Below are 19,142 nucleotides of genomic sequence, written 5' to 3' on the forward strand. Positions count from 1 at the left end.
ATTTACAAATAAAAATAAATTGCACACATGCACATAACTAAACAAAAAAAAAAAAAAGTGTAATTCTATTCTCTCTCACTCAGACACATCATGGTTGAACTGAAATGAATTCATCAAAACATTGCAATGGACATTTAATGCCCCCCCATGCACTTTGAATGCAATGGATTTTCTCGGCTATATGACACAATTAAAGAAATTTAATGACTAGAAACCGAGAGATACCAAAACAGAAAAAACTACTTATTATTTGAATGCACAACTAGTTTCATCTTCATAGAAGACTTCATCAGGTGCATAACATGAAAGGAGAAATACAAAAAATATACATTACAAGAGAACAACAGCTATAAATTACGTTGCAAATGTATTGCTGACATTTGAAGGAATTCTTGATGCCACAGTTCTTTTGGGCACGTTCGCACAGGCCTGATCTCATGTATGCCAAAGTTGGATGGCTGAAGACTGACAATCAAATAGGTTATAGCTAAGGTTAGTATTAAGATAGATTGAATTGAGGACAATTTCTGTAGATTCCACAGTTCTTCTCTCAAGCTCATCATAACATCTAAAAATATTTTCTGATTTGTCCAGATCACTGGATGAGCGATAGAATCTTTATCATTATACCATCTAACCATGGTTAGATGGCACACTGGCTCTAGTTCTGCCATATGTAATGTCTCTGACATGTCCTTCCATAAGTAAATAATAAATAGTTTTTTCTATATATATATATTTATTTATTGAACAGATTTGATATACAATAGTTGTGGTTTTGAAAGGGCTAAATGTAGAAAACATACCACTCCTGTCTTCTGGTCTCATGCAAAAGTACCACTTTTGACCATCTACGCTTATGCTTCTTTCTCTCGCTCTCTCACTCACACACCCACCTCCCCAGCAGCCCCCCCCCCCCCCCCCACTAAAAAGACGGTAATATTACGACCATGTCACAAAGATAATACTGATCTCCTGGCCCTGGCAGCATTCTTCTCATCGAATGCCTATATGCATCAAATGATCTCCTTGGATTTAGTCGCCTGGTTTTCAGAAGGGGGGGGGGTGAGGATGTACTGGAGAAGGTTCAGAGAAGGCTAACTAAGTTAGTGTCAAGTCTACAGAATGTCATATACAAGATTTGAGGGAATGCAATTTACAGAGCCTTATGAATAGAAGAAGAGAGGATATTACTGAGCCATAAATTGGTGAGGGATTGTTACCAGATTAATGTAGGGAAGATATTTCAAAGAGCAGAGGGAGGTGAGGGTAGAACCAGAGGCCACCCATGGAAGCTGTATAAGGAAGGTGTGAGCAAGGGAGTGAGAAAAATGTTCTTTGCATGAAGAATAATCGATGAGTAGAATGCATTGTCTGAAAATGTGGTGAGTACGGAAACTGCGTACTCACCACATTTTCAGACACAGCCCATATTTGATATCTCATTTGAAACACTGACAATATTGGTTTTCTACCCATGTTCAAAACAACAGGTTAATCTCCAGGTTTGAGTATGCAACAGAGCAAAACGATGTAGTCCTCATTAACCCACCCCAAATTCTGACATAGTGTTCTTAATATATGCTCCTCCCACACTCTTTCCTCCACCTATGTCTATGCACCTCTACTCCTTCAAAATCTCCTTTCACAATTCTTTCCATTAACATATAATCCACTTCTTATTCAGTCTCTTTTTTTGTCAGCCAACATTATCAAGTGACTAATACAAAGCAAAACACTTCCACCTCTTTAGCAATGATTTAATTTGGTGCTTTGGCAAGGCCCTCTGAGAAAACAGTCAACTTCTAAAAATTATTTGGAATATATCATCTCATTATCATTAGTCATCATTGATTCACTGTTGGATGAAAGTATCTCCAAGAACGTCTGTCAATGGCTTTTTCTGCATCATCTTGCTCCAACAATCCAACAACTTTACCAATCCAGTGTGATATCTTGCATTGTGGCTGTTTTACTTCTGTTAGTATCCAATATCCAGTACTTCTATCCATTACTGGTGTTATCTTCAAGCAATGTGCTTGGCTCAACTATCATTTCACGTTTCATTCTTTCTACTATGTTGAAGATTTTGATTTGGTTTCTTATCTAAGTATTTCTTTTCCAATCTAGTGTGGTGATAGTGGGCATACATCTTTCCGTGCTTTTGTGTCCTTATTTAAGTCATCTTGTTCCAGCAATTCGATAACTTCATCAATCCAGTGTGATTTTTTGTCCATACTGTGGCTATTTTACTTAGTATCCAATATCCAATACATGTTCTGTCATTCACTGTTCTTGTCTTCAAGCAATGTGCTTGGTCCATTACCATTTTAGATGTTTTACTCTTTCTATTATGCCAGAGTTTGGCTTGGTTTCTTATCCAAGCCCAACGGGTGATACTGAGCATACATCCTTTCCATACTAAATTGTGTTATTTGTTCTTACGCTTTCAGCTTCCTTTACATTTAACTTCTTGTGTAGAGGCTTAAGTGCTGTGAGGACATTATGTTGGAGGTTTAATGGATTTTTTACAACACTCAAAAAGAATTAAAATAGAATTTAATACTTCCTATATTTCGTCCTAGTCACTAGGACATCTACGGGGATTACAAAAACAATTAATGTAACATGCACACAAAAACTTACAATACTAAGCCCAACCACGTGGGTGACACTAGAGTCCTATCTAGGTGGAGCGCCCCTCTAAGGGCAGTAGTAGGTGGCCTGGAATGTAAGGTGGGACCTCTGGTGATGAGTGTTTCCCAAATCTTCGGAAGCTTAATGCAACCGTATTTGTTAAGATTTGGTTGGTTTCTGAGAGCTGCTGCTGCTGCTTCTAAGAAAAGTCTCTCTTTTGCTGGTTTTCTTCCACGATACTCTGTGGGTGGTGTCCAAAACATGGTCAGCCAAGCCTGAATGGCCATAGTTGTGTTTAACAATGTACGACTTGTGTTCCTCCAGGCGGATGGATGCTGATCTGCCTGTCTGTCCAAAGTATGCAAGCTTACAGGAACAGGGTATTTTGTAAACTCCAGGCAGAGAGAGAGAGGAGGGAGCTGATCTTTCGTAGAACGGATAAGGGTGGCAAGTTTGCAGTAGGGCTTATATGCTGTGTGTAGGTTATACATTTTTAGTATCTTGGCTATTTTTTCTGAAGTGCCTCGGATGTAGGGTATGGTGATGGCATTTTTAAAATCTTGTTGACGAGAGGGATGGGGAATGGGGGAGGAATTGATTATTGTTTTGATACTGTGTTCGCTGTAGCCATTGGAGAGGAAAGTTCTGTGTATGTGGTTAAGCTCAGTAGTCAGGGCGGTTCCACTGGAACAAAGATTGTGGGCTCTCTTGGTAAGGGTTTTAATGATGCCATATTGTTGTGAGGGATGGTGGTGGTGGTGGTGGGAGAGTTTGTGAATGTATCTGCCTGTGTGTGTGGGTTTTCTGTATACAGTGAAGGCAAGTGTATCATTAGGCAGGCGCGTGACTAAGGTGTCTAGGAAGGGTAAACAATTGTTCTTTTCCTTTTCCATAGTAAACTGGATTCTTGGATGTAGGCTATTGAGATGACTGAGGAAGGAGTCTAACGTGTCTGGGCCATGAGGCCAAATAGAGAACACATCATCTACATATCTTAGCCAGATAGAAGGTTTGAGTGGGGCTGAGTCTATGGCTCGTTTTTCGAAATCTTCCATATAGAAATTGGCAAGGGGGGGGGTGAGAGGGGGGAACCCATGGCGGTTCCCTCTATCTGCTTGTAGATTTTGTTATTCCAAGAGAAATACCCAGAGTTGATGGCAAAGGAAAAGAGATCTAAGATGTCAGAGGGGAAAACGTTTTCTAAGAGAGATAAAGTGTCAGTTAAGGGAATATTGGTAAACAAAGAGGAGATATCAAAGCTTACTAATATGTCTGTATCATTCAAGGTTAAATTTTCTGTGAGGGCTTTAAAGTGGGTCGAGTTTTTTATATAGGAAGCTGAATTTCCGGTGAGGGGGGACAGAGAGTTGGCCAGCTGTTTAGACAGTCTGTAACAAGGTGCATTGGTGGCATCTACTATAGGTCTGAGTGGGGAATTGGGTTTGTGGATTTTTGGTAAACCGTATATTCGGGGGGGGGGACGGGAGCGGAAAGGTTTAAGTTTTTTCGTGACGTCAGGGGGCCAGGAGGTTACTTTTTTAAGTAAGACTTTTAATTTCTTAACTTGTGTTTTTGTGGGGTTGTGTTCTAGCAGGATGTAGGTAGCGCGATCGCAGAGGATGATGTTCATTTTACGATTGTATTCGCTGTTATTAAGAACAACTGTAGCATTACCCTTATCCGCTCTGGTGATGACGATACTTTTTTCTTTGCGTAGTTTCTGGAGAGCCATGCGTTGGGCATAAGATAAGTTACTTTTTGGAGGCGAAGAGTGAGCGAAGATGTTGGCTACGTCGAGTCTGATGTTGTTGGCTACCTCCGACGGTAAGCGACCGATCCCTCGTTCGACGTTAACCATTACATCGAGCACCGGCACTTCTTTCGGGGCGACGGCAAAATTACGGCCGAGACAAAGGGCGCTGACGGCATCCTCGTTGAGCCTTTTGGAAGAGAGGTTTATTACTGTCTGGAGCGGTTGAATTTGTGGTTGTGGTTTGTCTTTAACCAGGTTGCTGTATTTCTTGACGTGTTTGTTTTTTATTTTTTGAAATTCTCTCTGTGCGGAAGTTTCCGAAATGTCAGAGAGAATCGACCAAAGTTCAGGGTTAAGAACGATGGAGAGCTCTGAATGTAAGGAGCCAATGGCAGCATTCGTCACTGCGAGGGCGGCACGAGCAGAGGCGATTTGCTCGCGTAGTAATGCTAGGCTGGCACGTTTATATATACGGAGTGCTTTTTTGGAATGGAAATTGGTCTTCGTTTTAACACATTTCGGTATCACTCTTGTATCCCGACACCTTTTTAAAAAGGCCAGCCTATTTAGTTGTCTAGATAGTCGTAGTTTTGACTTACCGTATTGCTTGGATTTACGTGCTAAATCTTCTCCATGGATGATTAGAGGCTGACCATGTTTTGGACACCACCCACAGAGTATCATGGAAGAAAACCACCATGCTCCACCACAGCAAATTCAAGAAAGAGAGACTTTTCTTAGAAGCAGCAGCAGCTCTCAGAAACCAACCAAATCTTAACAAATACGGTTGCATTAAGCTTCCGAAGATTTGGGAAACACTCATCACCAGAGGTCCCACCTTACATTCCAGGCCACCTACTACCGCCCTTAGAGGGAGCTCCACCTAGATAGGACTCTAGTGTCACCCACGTGGTTGGGCTTAGTATTGTAAGTTTTTGTGTGCATGTTACATTAATTGTTTTTGTAATCCCCGTAGATGTCCTAGTGACTAGGACGAAATATAGGAAGTATTAAATTCTATTTTAATTCTTTTTGAGTGTTGTAAAAAATCCATTAAACCTCCAACATAATACATTTAACTTGCATGCTTTACAGACATATGGAGAATATAGCGGTTAAAAACTGCCCTTTTTTTAAGGCATAGTCGTAACTGGTTTTTGAAGATTGACTGTAGTCTTCCAAATGCTTTTGTAGGAAGCCAAGCATTACTCATCTGTTGACCTATCACAATATTTTCACCTACTCATATCCATCATCCAAGGCAGATGTAACAATTCATTCAATCAATTGTCAGCACATTTTAAATATTTTTGGATGTACTTTTATTTTTTATTTATTTTTTAATATCAATTTCATAAAAGGTAAAAGAACCTATAGCACATGGAAAGGAAATTGGGAAAGCCTTCTTTTGTTACCATCAGCAACCTATCAACATTTTTCTTGAAGAATTGCAGATTGTACCTACAAGAACACTTCATGAGGAAGGATAGTGACCATAACAATGACACAGCTAATGAACATAACTTGTCTTCTTTATGTTACTGTTTTTTTAAAAGTTTGGAGTTCCAAGGATATGAGTCTGTAGTTCATCTGAACTTATGTCACCTAAAAAGTATAAATGGCTTCAATGCCTCCTATTTATCTGGATACCTTTTTTCTTCCTAATCAAGAAGTTTGAATATTTATTCTAAACACAATGTGAATAATACTGCACAGATTGGATCATGTTTATTGCCATTGCATTGATGTATGCTGTTTTGATGAACCTTACACGTGGCTTCTTTACTTGTTGATCTCATAATGTCATAAATATTGCAAAAGGTTGTTACCCAAAAGGTTTTCTTATAATCAAGAAATCCAAGATGATGCCATCTGGTATTCATTGCATCATTCAATAATGCATTGCAAAACTGGAATATGTTTCATTGCTGAAGCTACTTTCTAAAGCTTGTTTATTATTCTGGCTGTGCAAAGCCTGTGAGCCAGAAACTTGTGTAAAAACTCTGTATATCACCAAAAGTAGACCGGTGGTTCAAAATCCTCCACCTCACCTTTGTTGTGTATCCAAATAATAGTAACATTTTCCATGCTCTTGGTACATCATTCTTCAGACACTGGAATACATATGAAAGAAATAATCAAAGAATCGAAGATTAAAGCAAAAAAGATTTCATGCTAAATCTACTCTTTGCAGATGATCAGGTGATATTGGGGGAAACTGATTTAGGAGGTGCACCTACCTTAAAATAATATAGAACAAAATATTGAAAACAATATTTTATAGACCAAATTTAGTAAAAAATTAGGTTATAAATGAAGATTCAGACATACAGTACATAATAAAATAAATTCTCCAAGGTAAAAGAATGTTTAATAATATACTAAACACAAGGATAGTTAAAGGTAAAAGAGCAGAATAAGGATGTCTGGGGTGAAACATGGACAACTGAAAGAAATAAAAGAATTACTCTAGCAGAAATAAGATACAAAAGTAAAATAGTAGGTTATGAAAGGTTAGACAGAAAATAAAATACAAGGGTGTTCTGAAAAGTTGTGACCATTGCATAGAAGACCAATTTGTAGTGTGAAGTAGATAATGTGAGTTACTACATTAAAGTACTAAAAAAAATCACTTGTCTAAACTGTTACAGATAAAGGTTAACATGTCTACAGTACCTGTTTGTGCTCCCAAATACTATAGAAACATTAATTTTGATATCCATGTCAAGACACCTGTTGCTGTTTTTATTTCTTAACTATTTTTGACCTAGTGTTCTGCTAAAAAGAATCCAATGCTAAGATATTTACTGATTTCCTACTGTTATACTGTTGCAAAGATTATGAGGATTCTCATGCATTCATGTTTCAATTTGATTAGTAGTTGGTTATTGCATTTTCCAGCTACTTTTTAACTTGTATTCAAACCGTAATTTATTGTATGAATGGAGTTAGTGTGTTTTTAGTCTGATCTTGTAGTTTGTTTTGAAGGCATGATTATGAATGAAGAAAACAACTGATGAACCTTCCTGACCTAGGGACATCTGTCGTCTCAGGATGCCCAAACTGGGCCACCCATCTGGACTGTTCGATATGCTAGGGCACAGCCCCTAAAGTCTCACACAAAGTTTGACGAATCTCAGTTGCAGACTTTTCTTGCAGCACGAAAAAGTTGATCACAGCCCACATCTCTGTGTCTTCAAATTTCTTCAAAACCTCTGATATGTCTTCTTAAGTATCCTAAAAGAAAAAGAACAAAGATGAAACATGGTAGTTAAAGGGTTTTAAGATTGCGGTTATATCAGTTGCTTTAATATCATTTTTGTTCTAGGTGTTTATCAGAACTTTTCAGCCCTCTCCCCTCATAAAGACATACTGAAAAAACTAAATCAAACGCTCAATAATAAAAAAATATAAAGGTATAGAAATAATTGGATTAGAAACAAAAGAAATAATAATAAAAGAAATTCAGGAAGAGACTGACGAAAGAGTAGTTACAGAATTCTTTTATTCTTAACTACATTTACAAAAGGAAGAAGTTAGGGTTTGCAGAGCAATAAACCAAAGACAAAAAAGCACAGAGTTGCTTATGTGTTGTGGAAGGGATGCTACATGCGCCATTAGTTTAAAAAAAAAAAAAAATCAGGCAGATGTCACACAACGAATATGCTATGCTCACTGCATTCATTACTAATCTGGCTTTTTACTATAAAGTTTTTAAATGTGTCAAAGAGGCAGTTGACTGAAAAGATGGAGAAGTAGCAGATGACTGCTCAATGCATTAATGCTACTTTCCATACAGCAAGTTTTGGAAAGTAAAAACATCAACATCATGCAGTTGCTTCTCCAAACTGAAATGAACTATGAAAGCTAAGTGATGTAACCAAAGCAATCAAATATAACATAATATTGAAGGTGATTATAAAACAGGGGGTTCAGAAAAGTGGCACAAGTGTTATGAGGGGATAATCATTATATATCTATTATTTAATAAATTTATTTATTATTCTATCATTTAATGAACTTCCTTGATCACATCATATGTGTGTGTGCGCGTGTGTTTGTATCTGTGTATATATTAAAACAAGGTATCGATGCCTCACTGTAGTCTAGTAAGAATAGTGACTCCCCAACCTATATTGAACTAGAAAACTTTCAATTCACATTAAAAGAAGTCAAGATTTTAAATATAGTATATATAAAAAATATCATGAAAGAAATTCAATAAATACTTGTTGAGATACTACCAATGGAGAAGAAATAGCAATAAAAATCTAAAAATGCAAATAAAATATGAATCTGAAGAAATTAAAAACATGCACTTACTTTTATGCTGGCTTTTTGCATATTTTATGTATCTGTTATATTACGTGTAAACACATATATTGTAATATTATACATAAATTCATATACATTTTAATCAATTCTGATAAAATAACTTTTATTTTTCTATATTTCATTTTTACAGAGTAATTTAAGAGAGCTTACCATTTGTCTCTTTATCTGAATTTTTCACTTTGGTTTCTTGCAACTGATCTCCTTTGACTATTAAATCATCACCACTCTTTTCTTCTACTGAACTTAAACATGAATTGGAGTCTGTTTTTGGAGAATTTGATATGTCTTTAATACCTGTACTATTATTTTCTCCTACCTTAATGCTCTCATTGTCTGCTTTAGTCACACTGCATGGAGGTCCAGGATCACTAGTTGGAGCTGTCTGTAAATTTGTTCTCCTTTCTTCATCTAGTGAATCAAGACTTGACTCTTCACTAGGAACACTGGTTGAACATTCTTCTTTTATTATACTACCCATATACTCTCCAGACTGTTGTGAACATAGATTATTAATACATGATGTTTCACAGTTTGTCATACATACAACTTTTGACACATTCTGTGCATTTCCACCATGAGGTACTGTAACTGCCCTTGAATGATGCACTGTGGGTGATGTCCTCTCTTCCACCACCAAATCATCACTATTAGGCTGATGAACTGCCACCAGATTTCGTACTGGATAAGCATTACCATGGGAGGGTATGAGAGAAGGAATGGAGGACACCTCTAGGGCAAGCCGTGATCTAGCAAGTGTCTTTGGCACTGCCGGTGAGGTATGGATTGAAGGCACTTTAATCACATGGGACTGGAGAGGTAAAGTGTCAACAGTGATTATCTTTGCTACAGGAGATGATCTTCTCTTCAGGCTAACCATACACAGTCCATCATTTGTTTTGTTAGATTCCCTGAAATTATCTTCAACTTCCCCTTTACGGTCACAGTTGGACAGAGGTAGCTGATGGCAGTCTGAATGATTGGAAACCATTACAGATTCACACACACAGCTCTCAGTTGTGTGATTTAAATGCTTTATAGGTGCAGGATTACCTGAGGAATGTCTTTCCAAACATTCTTTTTCTAATTGCTTTATTGAATTCTCTTCTATTAGTCTACCATCAAGTCTGGCTGTGGTTCCCTCACAGGGAAAAGAGGTACTAAGGTGTTGATTCAATGCTGTTGAATGAACAGGATGACATTTGTTTTCTGTGGAAACGGAATTATCGTTATGTACAGGAATATCTGTTTCTTCATGAGGAGAATTCACACTTATTAATTTTATCCTATTTTCTACTGCCATATTGCACTGATCTGTGGTTTTCTGAGTAGAATCACAAGTAAGAGGACTGGTTCGATCATTATGTAATATTTGATTTTCAGGTAGCACAGAGTTGACATTATTTTCGTAGCCATCCACCACATTGTCCACTGCCTGCTGCTTTGATTCTGCAAAGGAACTTGACACTGGTTTATTATCTTGTTCAAAGTGATGCTCTATAATTTTCAAATGCTGATCATTTATACCGTGAGGATCCCAGTTTCGCCCAACTGATGAAGGTACAATGGTAACACAGGAAACAGATATGGATGAAGAATAGTTGTTGCTGCAATCAGTAGTTGGATTTCTTTGACTTACTGAGTTGCTCTGTACACTGCTTACTGTTGTAGTTTCTACAGAAGGAGACTGAGGTAGGTGTTGGTTGTCTTGCATAATTTGAGGTGACGTGTTACTTTCTATTTAAAAAAAAAAAAGAAAAAAAGGAGCATATTTAGATCAAATGTTTAAAAATTCATGATAATGTATAACTTTTCAATCAAGGATATTAAAAATACATAATTGTTTGTCTGTTCTTTATACATCAGAATTTCTCTGGAGTCAGTGCAATCAAACTTTCATGGCCTCCTTTATGATCCAGGATTGACAGAAGTGTAGAACAAAAATACATATCACTGAGGTATTTCATTTAACAAGAAAGACATGCAAGTATACTGGTTCTCTCTCTCTCTCCCCTCTTGTCCAGCTAATAATCTTACCAAATGGCCAGGTTGTTGATCAAATAACAGTCCTATTCTGATATTTCAGTACATTCATGCATGGCTACAGGAAACTAAACATGAATGTATTCTATTTTAATAAGGTAAATTTGTCTTAAATGACTGCATTTCTTATAAATATATAGTGTATTTAAAACAGCATCGTCATTTTGATTACCATGAAAGGGCTACTTGAGATAGCTGATGTTCACTACTCACTCCTCTGCAAATATTTACAAGTTTGAAATAATATAGAGTCATGTTAGGTCTTCAGAGAAGGACTTGGAAGATAAAGGAAACAGTCAAAAGGACGACCATCGTTAGATTCATGTTCAAGAGTGGAACTTAAATTTTTGGACAGAATAAACTCCATATATACCCTCATCAAGTTCACCACTGAACGTGAATCTAACAACAGCCTTGCCTTCCTGGATATCTTAATGATCAATAACTCTACAAGCAATATCGCATTTTTCATCTTCAGGAAGCCTTCATTCAATGCAGGCATGTTCACTGAGCTTCACATCCTCCTCCTCCACAAAAGACAGAGGGTATTATCAAGTCATATACATAGCATGCACAATTTGTTCTTCAGATTTCCTTCTAATAGAAATCATGTTGTTGTCTAATGAATATAAGAAACCACCATCCAGAAAATAAATGATAATTATCAATCTGATATTAAGAGAATTTCCATACTTTAATTTAAAAGGACAAATAGCAAGGATTCTCTGCAAATATAATCTATACTTCCTTTCAAATTAGCAGGAAGGCTAGCATTTTTTTTCTTCTTGCTATCTATTAAAGAAAAATTGCCCTTACTATCTTTACCAGGTGTTTATCAAGTATCCTGTTCATTTCAACTTTGCTATTTTGAGCAGACTGACTGTTCTGCTAAGATCTGAATCCAAAATTACATAGGATTTCTAGAATCAGAGGTTGTTTCAGGCTTAATTCTCATTCCATTGACACTAGACACACAGTTCGCTGGGATCAGACAAAGATGTTGCACTACAGTAGATTTAAATTTGATCATCTATTCCCTGAAATGTATCCACAAGAGGTCTAGAAGAAACGAGATGTCGTGAAAGTTAGGAAGTAAGTAAAAGAGCGTTGAGGGACAGTAATGAAACTGGGAGTCATGCTGAATAGCATAGAAAAGGAGGCCATGAGTGACACTTGTTTGGACTTGAATGAAGTTATGAGTGGTATAATATATAGTAGTGTTTCTATCATATTTCTAATGTCGCAACCAATTCTTTTGCTCTCTTCCTGAATGGTGCTCATGTTGCAGTAAGCAATATATATAGTTGTTAATAAATCCAAATTTTCATTACATGACCCCCCCCCCCCCCAACCAAGTATTGTTATGTCTATTACATGTTTCTATAAAAGCAGATTTCTCTGATCTACAGGCTGTAGGAATGAATCCTCATGTGGTCAAATGTATGGCAAATTTTTATTGCCTGGTTATTAACTTGCTTATTACAGACCAGTGGCTTAAAAAAAAGAATATGTTTAGTCAGGGTTTCCATGATTATCTGGAATGTTTTTGTGGTTGGAATGCACTGTGTAACAGAAGAGAAAGAATTCACTTGTGTGTGTGTGTGTTAGAGAGAGAGTCTATGTATTGCTGCAGAGTTTTCATAAGAAACCAGTGGCATGCCAGATATATTTAAACAATATCATCAGTTATGTGCACTTTCAATTTGATCAAAATTTGTGTCAAAGAACAAATCTTGTTGGTTTCTAATTTTAAAACAAACTGTATATGATAATATACAGTTTGTTTTATGTTTGGGTGTCGAGGCTAGCTGGTGAACGGACGTGCTATCGGAGAGCTCCTGAGAGATTTGTGTTTTTTGTTGATTTATTGATGTTTTGGATTCAATTTAATGGACTTAAGTGTGTAATTTTGGTATATTATTGGAGCTTTATTAGCGTGGTTAGTGTACTAAAGTGTTTTAAAACATAATCTATGTCGGGAAGTCGCCGCTAGATGAATTCGTAATGTGTAGTGTTCGTGCAAGCTCTAGATAAGATAAGTATCATTTTCAGTTATCGATACAAATTACTTAATATTGTGTAGTTTTGTTTTGTTTGCCTTGCGTATTCTAGTGCGTCTATTTTTGGTGTGTTATAACGTATAATTTGACAAAACACGTTGTAAATAAGTATGGCACCTGTGCGAAGGAAAATGGCGGCCAGTAACGAAGGTTCGCCATCGTTATCAAAGAACGGTAGCATAAAAGAAATGAGTCAGTGTACTAGCTGTGAAATGTACGGTTTGCGGAGTGCGGTTAGATGATAATAAAGGATTGAATGTGTGTAGAAAATGTAGGGAGAATGAGGAATTGAAGACTATTTCGGATCGTGAGTGTGATATTTTTGTCAACCTTCAGAATGAAGGAAATAGCGATATGACAAGAAACGGCAAGGTTGTACATGAAAATTGTGAGAGTGTGAATGTAGAAAGTGTGAATGATAGTATAAATAGTTTCTCAGAGAACAAAAAAGATGAGATAGATGCATTGAGTGAGATCGCGTTGTTGAATAGTGCGATAGAAAGAGCAAAACAGCAGCTAGAGTGCATGAATAAAAGTAGACTGAATGAACCAACCAATAATAAAAGGTATGACAGGAAAAATAGACGTACGACTGTGAACATGAACAAAATGAAGGATAGAGTGCTGTATGGAGACTCGTTAGTACGAGGTGTGTTAGTAGAGGATTTGACAAAATCGTACCAACCTGGTGAGACCATAAAGGACGTAACTGAGTCTATAGAGAGCAAAAGGAAAGGGTGAAAGAAATGATTGTTGTGGCAGGTACGAATGATTTGAAAGGAGATAAAATGGAAATGATAGAAGACCTGAATGAATTGTTTGAGGTAGCAAAAGAAAAGAGTGAGAGAGTTAGAATGATTAGTCTTTTGCCACGGTATGACAGTGAAATGTTTAAAAGGAGGGCTAAAATTGCGAATGACTTTATGCGTGGGTTATGTATGACGAGTGGTGTGGAATTTGTGGATGTGTGGAGTGAGTTTGATGGGCGAAAGGATCTATATAAGATGGATGGCTTGCATTTGAATGGTTACGGTGTAAGAAGACTTGAGAAAGTGTTGCTGAATGTAGTGGATGTGCAAATTCAGGGAAACTAGATTTGTTAAGGGGGGGGGGAGTAGAGATACAGTCCTTATGGAGGCAGTTGAATGTAAGAATGAATATAATATGCCAGAGCAAATAAGGACAACAAATCTGAGTGGGATAGTTAATATAAGGCATTAAGGTAGGGTTGGGGCTAATGGGGGTCTTAAATTCATGTACACTAATACTAGGAGTATTAGGAACAAGAAGGAAGAGTTTTTGGCCATGGTTGGCACTTCCAGACCACAGGTTATAGGCATTAGTGAAACATGGCTGACTGTAGATGATATAACTAGTGGGATTGAATGTGATGGGTATAGTGTGTTCAGGAATGACAGAGAGAATAAAATGGGGGGAGGAGTATTGTTGATGATAGCTGATGAGCTCCAGCCAAGGAGAATAGAAGTTGAATTGCAGGATAGAGAAAAGAGCACATTTGAGGCCATATGGTGTGAGATTGTGGCTAGCAGAACTAAATATACAATTGAGTGCTGCTATAGACCAGGTGATGGAAAAGATGGTGGTGACAGTATGCACAAGCAAATAGAAGAAATGGGTGGAAGGAGGGTGATTATTATGGGAGATTTCAACTATGGTCACATTGATTGGAGTGAGGAGAGGACACACGGGAGGAAGGAACTGGATTTTATGCGGTTATTAAGGGATAACTATCTGCGACAGCATGTAATGGAAAATACTAGGGGTCAGAGAGTGCTCGACCTAGTAATTACATCTGAGGATTTGGCTGTAACAAATATGACCACATTGCCACCAATCGGTGAGAGTGATCATAGGGTCTTAACTTGGGAGGTTGCTAAAGGTGTAGATTTCAATTAAGACAGGGTATATGTGGAATTATCGGGCTGGAAAGTATGACAAGCTTAGGAGTTTGATTGGTTCAGTGCCATGGCATGTACAACTGCAAGGACTAGAAGTTGATAGTGCATGGGAGGTAGTTAAGAAGTGTTTGCATGAAGCAATGGCTGACTGTATACCTAGAGTCCGAATAATAAATCAAGTAGGGGTTAAATGGATGAATAACACCATTAAGCTTGAGTTGCAAAAAAAGAAACAACTATGGAGGGAATTTAAGGAGAAGGGTGACCAGCAGGCACATGAACGGTATAAAGCGCATGCCAGAAGGGTGACGAGTGTGGTAAGAAAAGCAAAAAAGGATTACGAAAAAACATTGGCAATGCAGGCTAAAGAGAATCCTAAACAGTTTTTTAGATATGTAGCAAGTAAAAGAAAAAATGTACATGGCAGATTGATTTTAAAGAATGCCGATGGTAGGGAGGTAACTGAATCAGTTGAGATAGTTGAGTTACTGAGTGAGCACTTTGCAAAAGTATATCATCCAGGTGGTGACATTGCAGAAACGAATAAACCAGTAGATTATACGGGAATTGTGGTGAATGAAGTGGAGGTGAGTAGTCTATTAGATAACCTCAATGTCAATACATCTGTGGGATTGGATGGTATACCAGCTCGTGTTGTACGAGAAGCAGCTAAAGAATTGTCAGTACCCTTGACCATTTTGTTTAATTTGAGTCTCGGGTCTGGGTTAGTCCCGAGCGGGTGGAAAGAGGGGAAAATAGTTCCACTGCATAAAGGTGGTTCCAAGACTGCTGTTGTAAATTACCGACCAATTAGCATATCAGGGATCATTGTCAAGGTCTTGGAGAAATTAGTCAAGAAAAGAATACAGGATTGGATAGATGAAAATGGGATATTGTATGGGGGACAACATGGTTTTGTGAAGGGTAGATCATGCCTCAGTAACTTGCTCACGTTTTATAACACAGTGACGGCTGAAATGGATAGGGGTAATGGGTTTACAGTGATACTACTGGACCTTGCCAAGGCCTTTGATAGGATACCACATGGAACCCTAATCAGTAAACTGGAGCAGATGGGTATAGATATAGGGTTGGTGAGATGGATAAGAGGGTGGTTGAAGGAGAGATATCAAAGAGTGGTTTATTCAGGAGTGGAGTCTAAAAGACGTCTTGTGACTAGTGGAGTGCTACAGGGCTCTGTTCTTGGACCACTGCTTTTCAATTTGTTCATCAATGATATTGGAAAGGATCTGAGAGGAAGTGTTCACTTGTTTGGTGATGATGCAAAGTTGGGTAGAGCAATTATAAGTACACAGGATGATTTAGATAGTTTGGAGGACTGGGCTAGGAAAAATGGATGTCAATTTAATGTGGCAAAGTGTAAGGTTATGCACTTTGGGGTGAAAAGAATAGCAGCAGTATATCGCATTGGTGGAACCATACTCCAGGAGATTGATGAGGCCAGGGATTTGGGAGTGTTGGTGGATAGGGAGTTGAAGTTTAGGGGGCACATTGCAAAAGTAACTAAAACAGCTCACCAAATCACTTGGCTTCTGAAAAATACTTTAACATGCAGAGACGAACAAGTTGTTGTTCCTCTGTATCGAGCCTTGATAAGACCCCATCTGGACTTCTGTGCCCAGCTATGGGCACCAGGGTTTCTTCGTGATGGGGAGGAAGTGGAGAGGGTCCAGAGACGAGTGACCAAGATGATAGCAGGTCTGTGGAATGAACCTTATGAGAATAGGTTGAAGATTTGTGGGTTGCAGAAATTGGACGATAGGCGAAGGAGGGGTGATATGATTGAGACATTCAAATTACTGAAGGGTTTTTATAAGATTGATCCAGAAGATATTTTTGAAAATATGACTGGTGGTGGGAGGACTAGGGGCCATGCATGGAAGCTGGGCAAGAGCGTGGTTGACAAGGGTGTTAGAGCTAGGTTCTTTACTTGGAGAGTGGTAAATGAGTGGAATAAGCTTCCAGAGTCTGTTGTGGGTGCTACGACCGTGAATGAGTTCAAGGCAAGATATGATAGATACTGTGTGAATGTTGAATAGTTGTTCTTGACATGATGTTAGGGCCTCCCTCGATGAGTCTGTCGACTCCTTGGAGTTTCCCGGAACAACAACAACAATAATAATAATAATAATAATGCTATGGCAATATGTTTCGAGGCTAATTTTTATGCCTGTTGGCAAAACATTGTTGCTTATTAGTTATTTGTTAGTCTAATTAATAATGTAATTTGGTTAGAGACATCTAAAATTAAAAGTAAGGTACTAATTTAAAGTTCTAAGAAAGTGAAACATAAGACATTTCATAATGTCTTATATTTCACAAACTCACCTTCAATTGATAAAGTCCATATAAAGATTCCTCCCGTCATGACGAGAATCGAACTTAGGCCTTTTCTAATCGAAGGGCGAAGCATAGCCTCTGTAGTGCAACTGGAAGCACAAAGGTGTATGTTGCGCCCTTCGATTAGAAAAGGACTAAGTTCGATTCTTGTCATGACGGGAGGAATCTTTATATGGACTTTATCAATTGAAGGTGAGTTAGCCGATCTCATACGGAGGTAGCAGGGGTTTTTCTCCTGGAAACTCGGGTTTTTCATCCCGCATACAGAAAAATCGGCAGTTAGAACACACGCAATTTACAGACAAAAAAAAAAAAAAAAAAAAAAAAAAGCTGTGGTGGTCGTGGGCAGTAGATGGTACTGATTGGTAGTAGAAGTTCTGTGTAGTAGTGGAGAGGGAGAGTTGTACAGTAAGGTGTCCTCCCACGATGAGTCTTCAGACTCCTTGGAGGTGTCATGAATAATAATAATACAGTAGAACTCGGTTATAACAAATTCCACGGGACCGCATATATTTGTTCGTAATAACCGTTATTCATTATATCCAAGGAGGTCATAATTTGGAGGAATTAAAAATGTTTTCAGATTTTTCTCAGCATAGATATATTGGGTAACATAAATACATATGTGCATACATACGTATAAAGAACAAAAATTTATTTTTAAAACTTCACATTTTTACATAAAAAATCATCAAGCGTGTTTTGCTTTGCACAAGACGCATATTTCATACGTTTGAAATTGTTCCTTATACCACTAAGATGCTTGAATGTGTCGTCTGAACTTACAGATCGCGATTCCATAAATCTTGTTAAAATATGTAAAGCACTTTCTGCTTCACACTAGGTAACTATTTTCTCATCATTGCCATTTTCTTCCTCGGAGTCACTACTGCTATTATCTTCTTCTGGAGTACGAGAGATTTGTTTTAAGATGTCAGCGTCTGCTGGTATAGTTGCGACGCCATTATCAATGTCTATAAAATTATCAATCTCTGCACACGTTTCAAAATTGTTCAAGTTTTGCACTTTTAACCACACTGATAACGGTAAGTTATCCTCTTCATCTTCTTCAGATTCGCACTCGTATTCCGCAAGACTGGATTTCTTAAAACAGTTTTGTAATGTAGACGATGACACCAAATTCCAAGCATCACTCATTAAACTTATTGCATGAAGCACACTGATCTTCGAGTCATAAGCATAAGCAAATTTCCGCAGATTTTTCTCTGCGTTCTATCGGTTCCAAGCCTAACAGACGACAAAAATGGGATTTAAAACATCTAATTATGCCTTGATCAAGTGGTTGCAAGACAGGTGTCATATTCGATGGCAAAAAACAAGTTTTATGTTTGTTAAATTAGCCACTACAGGATGGGCAGGACAGTTGTCTATCAATAACAAAATTTTCCAGTTTTCACTGTGAAGATTTTTATCCCACTTGCGAATTTCATTTTCGAAAATTGAAGATGTCATCCAGGCCTTTTTATTCGCTGTATAATCAACGGGAAGTTTCTTTATGATTTTAAAGCATCTAGGCTTTGCCGATTTTCCAATTACAAGAAGTTTTCTTTTATCGCTACTGGTCATGTTCGCACAAACTAAAACTGAGTCTATTTTTGATAAGTTTTCCGTCAATGCATTTTTCGTTTTTAAATTTAAAAGTTTTATCGGGCGTTAAATTATAAAAAAACCTCTGCTTCGTCTGCATTATAAATGTTGTTGTATCCATACCCTCGTTTGATGTCCGGCCATACATTCTTGATCCAGTCAGAAACAATGTTTTTGTCAATGGACAACGCCACACCACTTACTTTTGGATAGACAATATTGTTTCTGTTCTTAAAGCGATCAATCCACCCATTGTTGCATTTAAAATCGCTATAACCAAGTTGAACAGCAAATTTTTCGGGCTTGAACTTTCAAAATTGGTCCGCTAATAGGTAAGCCAGTGGTTCTTTGCACTTTAAACCACGAAAGAAGTGCCTCGTCAACGTTTTTTTAAGTTTTTTACACTTCGATAAATTGTTTTCAAAAGCT

General features: G+C 37.7%; 1 protein-coding gene across 4 annotated transcripts in view; it reads right to left on the minus strand.

Annotated features, from left to right (window-relative positions):
• Positions 1-19,142, minus strand: part of LOC150100998 (uncharacterized) — a 402,791-nt gene that overhangs the window by 193,263 nt on the left and 190,386 nt on the right. For all 4 annotated transcript variants that reach the window (XM_090402275.1, XM_090402273.1, XM_090402274.1 and 1 more), the window contains one exon: positions 8,876-10,459. In XM_090402275.1, the coding sequence (XP_090258401.1) occupies positions 8,876-10,459 (1,584 nt within the window). The remainder of the gene's footprint in view (positions 1-8,875; positions 10,460-19,142) is intronic.

Source organism: Typopeltis vanoorti, chromosome 12 (assembly GCF_054136105.1).
Source record: "Typopeltis vanoorti isolate ZY-2024b chromosome 12, IOZ_Tvanoo_1.0, whole genome shotgun sequence".
Taxonomy (NCBI): domain Eukaryota; kingdom Metazoa; phylum Arthropoda; class Arachnida; order Uropygi; family Thelyphonidae; genus Typopeltis; species Typopeltis vanoorti.